Genomic DNA, 5,702 nt, shown 5'->3' on the forward strand with positions numbered 1-5,702 from the left:
TCGTTTTTCTGCTTTCCCTGTAATAGCGGTCCTTAACGCATAGTCCACAAGACCCTTTCAGGAGGTCAAGCCAAAACAGTTTCATAATAATTCGGAAGACTCGTTTGCCTTTTTCATTTAAATTCTCTCTTGAGTGTACGCTGGTGTTTGCCAGACACTGTTTGATGTGTGGTTTGGAGACTGAATACAGGAGTCAGTGTGAGATACATGTGTCTTCTTTATTAAGCCAGACATTCCAGAGATTTGATCAAAACGTGAAATAGCACCGCTTTTCTCGCTAAGCTTTTTTGATTGGTTGGTTTGGGGAAATAGAGTTAATTTTTCATAACACACATTTGTTAGCATGTAATGGGTTTATCATTATTTTTAGTAAATTTATAAATACTTTAAGTTATTTTCAGTTTTAGTGTTTAATATGCTAAATATTGAAAGACATACCCCAGATAAAGAAAAGCTCTTTAAGATCCTCAGTTTAAGTGTGTAAAGGGGTCCCGAGACCAGAAAGTTTGGGAACCACCGCCCTGTTCGAAACTCGGAGTTATCTGTACCTCTTCTCCCCCCACTTCCTCTTCAGCCCTGTCCACTCGAGCTTCGTTCCTCATCATGACACCCAAGCCGCTCTTGTCCAGGTCACCAGCGACCTGCATGATGCCAGTTGTGTTCCCAGTCATCTTCTGGCTCCATTTTTCTGTGGCATCGACATGGTCGTCCCTCCCTTTTTGTGAAACACTTCCATCCCTGGATCTCTAGGGCACTGCTCTTTCTGGCTCTCCTGCTCGTCGGCCACGCCTTGGCCAGTTTCTCCTCATCTCTCAGACCCTGCAGTGTTGAACTGCCGCAGGGCCCAGTCATTTCACCTCTTCTCTTTCTGCACCATCTCTATGCTCTTAACTCCCGAAATGGTATCTCCAGCCCCATTTTTCGTCCCCTTACCTTTAGATTTGTATCACTCTTCAGCTCTCTTCAGCATTCCTACTTAGATCCCTAAAAGTCGTCTCAAACTTAGAATGGCCAAATAAAGCTCTTCATCTTTCCCCTGGAAACCAGCTCTTCCTGCAGCGTTTCCATCTCTGTTAATGACACCACCTATCTGTTTGCTCAGGCCAAGCGCCTTGGCATCGTCTTTAACGTCTCTTTTCCTCACGTCCTGCATTTAATCTGTCAACATATTGTGAACGATCAACCTTCAGAGTATATCCTGAATCCAACCCCTTGTCACTTCCACTCCTGCTGCGAGCCTTCATCAAGCCATTTTTGTCATTCGAGCTATTGCAATAGCTACTTCTGGTCTCCCTGCTCCCTCGTAGGTAAATCGGGGTGATCATACTATGGCACTCCTCCAGTCTCAGCCTTCAAGTTATTACCTGGCTAACTACCTCTCACATCTCATTTTCTACCTCTCAGACATTCGAGCCCCCCTGTTGTCTCTTGGAAATGGCGAGCACCTTCCCGTCTTAGGGGCCCTGCACTTGGTGCAGGCCCAGCCTGGAGTACCTACTTTTCCCCTGGGTATTTGCATGACATTCTCCCACATTTGAGTGCGGTCTCAGCTCAGGTGTCTCAGAGAGGCTTTTCTTGACTGGCTTAACTAATCAGCTCTTGTTACCATTCTCCGTCCCTTTAGAGTACTTCATTTTTCCTTATAGCACACATGACGTTATATGTATTTGTTTGGGCTTGCTTTTTTTTTTTGCCATATTTCCATTAACAAGGGACTGCCTCTGCTTTATTATGTCAGGCACATATTAAGCAATCAGAATTATTTGTTGAATGAATGTTTCGGTGTTGTATTAATGAGGTTATATAGTAAATGTTTTGATTTTTGCAGCTCACATTGGTCCTCCAGAAGTACATTTAGATCCTGAAGATAAGGCAATAATAGTAAACATCTCTCCTCCTGGAACAAAAAACAGTACCATGTGGGCCATGGCTAGTACAAGCTTTATATACAGCGTAGTCATCTGGAAAAAGTCTTCAAGTGTAGAAGTAAGCATTATTTTTACCTTTGTTTGCTATGAGAGAAAAACAGTGTGAATTAATTCTAAAATTTGACTTTGTACTTTTTTAAAGGACAGGACTGAAATTGTTATTCCCGGAAGTAAAATTAATAAACTCTCACCAGAGACAACTTACTGTTTAAAAGTTAAAGCAGGACTACGTTCACAGAGAAAAGTTGCTTTTTATAGTCCAGCGTATTGTGTAAATACTACAGGTAAGGAGGAAGTTTTGCTTTAGATTCAATAGCTGTATACAGATAGGCAGTCTATTAATTTTGGCATTTTTTGCATAGTTGCTGAAATTTATACGATGGTTTAATAGATATTAAAACAAAAGCACATACATAAGCAAAAAATTTTCTTCAGAATCCACAAAAAAGAGGAGACAGTTGCTAGAAGAATAGTCTTCCAAAAATTCTACCTTTATAAGTGAAACATTAAAATATGAAAGCATCTTGATATATTTAATCAGTGACATCTTGCCAACAATTAAAGTCACTGATAGGAGCTTAAATTTGTTTATTACCTTAATTATAAATTTAATAAGCTTTGTTTTTTTAAATCAAACCATAGGGAGTGGTTTAAAGGAAAGTTTTCTTCTCCTGCCTCCTACCCTCAGTTCTGTTTATCAGAGATAAGCATTGCTAGCAGTTTATGTATCTCCTTTCAAACTTTTTCCAGGACTTATATCAACATATACACAGACATAGTTTTTTTGTTTTTTTGTTTTTTTGTTGTTATTCTGTGTTTTAAATTAAAAAAACTGCTCTTGTTGGATATATTTTACAACTTTCTTACTTAATCTAATTTATTGAAGATCTCTTTGTATGTCAGTCTATCGCATTCTTTTAAATAGCTGTAAGGTATTACATTGTATGAATATACACTGTAACTTATTTAACTGTTACCTCATAATGATAAAATGAAAGCCTCTTCTTGCCCATGCTGTTAAAAATTCTTACCACATACTCTGTCACTAGAGTAAATATATATGCTCTTTTGTATATTCTTTGTCTTCCAGTTGAAAATAAACTGCCTCCACCAGAAAACATACAAATCAGTGCCGAAAATCAGGTCTATGTTCTTAAGTGGAATTACACGCATGAAAACGTGACTTTTCAAGCTCAGTGGCTCCAGTAAGTTCTAATCCATAAATTTCCTCTTGCAGTTTATTTTGCCCAGTATATTATGCTGCTTTTCACTCAACTTCAGCCACCTGCAACTCCTTGGACACACGTTGACTGATGAGAGGTGTATTTTTTCGCTATGCTAGTGACTAACTGGATGACATTGAGCTAATCACTTAACCTCTTTTGGCCTTAGTTTCTTCATTTGTTGTAAAATGGGTATAGTCTAATATCTAGTGTCCTTATGGGCTCTTTAAAAAAAAAAAAATTTAAAAAAAAAAAATGCTAGTTGTATGTATTTCCCCAATCTCGAATGCTTAATGTATGACCCTGGTCTTTTCTTCAGACTCACTTTTTCCATAAGTCCTTGAAATGATTTCAGTCCAGTCACTATGACTCGTTCAATTCAAGTTAGCCTTCCCATTTTATTATTTAAGTGGTTTTGACAAATTTTTTAGTGATTACTTTAGTGGGAGTTTAAGTAAGTTGGAAAGAACTGTGTTCTGTGTGGTTGAGTGGAGACTAGACAAATATGGATATCTAAGCACCACATAGTAGAAGAGACCTGCCCATAGTTTACACTGATGGAAAATTGTAGGGGATAAATAGACAAGAAGAGAAGAGGAAAATCAGGTGGGAGGGGAGGTGAATTATGAGAGAAAAGGGGTGAAAAAGAAAGAAATATCAAGGGACGAGGAATAGAGGGACCAAAAGCAAGTATAGGTAAGGCAGGAAAGGAAGAGTAAGAAGAAAGAGACTAGAAAGAGACAAAAATCGAGGGCGAGGGAAAGCTGACGCTGCTGTGATAGATGGCCCTGTCCTTTAGTGTTAGTTTTAAACCAAAAGAGTTTGTATAATGGAAACTCCTTTGTGTGTATATGTGCCCCTCAGTATATATATAATCTCACAGACTGATCAGGAAGCTGCAGTAATCTGTGTATGCTTCATTTTCAGAAGTATGTGAAATAATAGGGCTACAGACTAGAGAGGGATGGGGTTTCTGATGGCTGGTCTCTACGTTTTTGGGGGTTACTTGCCACACTGTAAAAAGCACTGAAGAAATTGTAAAGATACAGCAGAATATAACACGTTCTAGAAATCTAAAGCAGTTAGCTGACTTAAGTGTAATTTAGGACCAAGGAGTGGTATACAAATTATAAGGGTTATAGAAATCGAAAATACAATGTTGGATGGGGCTGAAGGGAATCCATTTGGAAGGAGATGAGATGTAAACAGACCTTAATTGTTGAATCAGATGTTTTAAAGTGCACAAAGGAGGGCATCCTAGGCCAGGCGGCAGCACGAGGCAAAGCTTGGGATGTGAAGGGGTTTAAAATTAGGCTGGGGTAAGGGCGAGGTATTAGTTTTCTATTGCTCTGTAACAAACTACCACAAACTTAGCAGCTTAAAAAACACCGTTTATTACCTCTCTGACTTCTGGTCAGGAGTCTAGGCATGGCTTAGCTGGGTCCTCTGCTCAGGGTCTTACAAGGCAGCAGTCAAGGTGTCAGCCAGGGCTGTGGTCTCACACAAGGCTCAGGGTCCTCCCCTGAGCTCGTGTGCTTGTTGGCAGAATTCATTTCTTGCACCTGTAGAACTCCTGGTGGCCTGCTTCTTGAAGGGCGTCAGAAGAGGGAATCTCTGACCTCTGGAGCCTCTCAGGTCAGGCTCACCCAGGGGTCTCATTTGAGTAACTCATAGTCGACTGATTTGGGACCTTACTTTCATTTGTAACATCTCTTCACCTTTGCTGCGAAATGTAACCTAATCAAGAGTTCGCGAGTCCGTTCAGGCCCAAGGGGAGGATGTGTGCACCAGGGGCTGGACTACTGGGCGCCTGCTTGGAATCTTGCCTACCACGGTAGGCAAGACCTGCCTTGAGAGCAGCAGAGCATTTGGGCATGGGAGAGCAATGAGAGGAAGAGGGGCATGGGATGGCATTAGGCTGAGCCTCGGACTATCCCGTAGGCATTTGGGTGCCATTGGGAATTTTGTGTTGAGGGGTGGGTAGCATGAGGTCTGTATTTGAGGAAAGTGAAGATGATCGCATTGTATGTGGTTCAGTGAACTAAAGACGGGGACCAACTAGTTAGGAAGCTATTATAGTTCCAGGCTTAAATCGAGATGCTTTGAGCTGTTGGTTTCTCAGCAACTGACTTGACCTGTCCAGGCTCGATTAGGTGCCCATACTCTGTTGAGACTTGCTGTTAAAACACTGGTGTATGTCTCTGTTATAGCACTTACCCATGGTTGTGCTGGTGCATGATTAGCATACACCAAATGGGAAAAGCCTTATTTATAGTGTTTGCCGGTTTTCATGATATAAATCCTCCCACCGTGGCCACTTTCAGGATACTGACATGATGTCAGTGAGCCTGGAGTTGGAAGAGATGCCTAGTAACTCCATTACGTGGGGTCTCCACCGTATGTCTGAAGGAGACATAAAAGCTTTGAGCATAGGTAATAAAATGTAAAATGAGACAAAATGAGTTTTGAATATTACCTTTAATATAATTTACTTATTGTAAGTTTGCACAATTTAACTTTTAGTAGTGGCTGTGTTTAACAACTGGCTCAT

The 5,702-nt window shown here is 40.6% G+C and overlaps 1 protein-coding gene across 1 annotated transcript in view; it reads left to right on the forward strand.

Annotated features, from left to right (window-relative positions):
• IFNAR1 (interferon alpha and beta receptor subunit 1) overlaps nt 1-5,702 on the forward strand; it is a 20,072-nt gene that overhangs the window by 7,395 nt on the left and 6,975 nt on the right. Inside the window, exons 4-6 of the mRNA XM_006920976.3 lie at nt 1,829-1,986; nt 2,071-2,212; nt 3,019-3,133. Coding sequence (XP_006921038.1) covers nt 1,829-1,986; nt 2,071-2,212; nt 3,019-3,133 — 415 coding nt within the window. The remainder of the gene's footprint in view (nt 1-1,828; nt 1,987-2,070; nt 2,213-3,018; nt 3,134-5,702) is intronic.

This window comes from Pteropus alecto, unplaced genomic scaffold, assembly GCF_000325575.1.
Source record: "Pteropus alecto unplaced genomic scaffold, ASM32557v1 scaffold3, whole genome shotgun sequence".
In the NCBI taxonomy this organism is placed as follows: domain Eukaryota; kingdom Metazoa; phylum Chordata; class Mammalia; order Chiroptera; family Pteropodidae; genus Pteropus; species Pteropus alecto.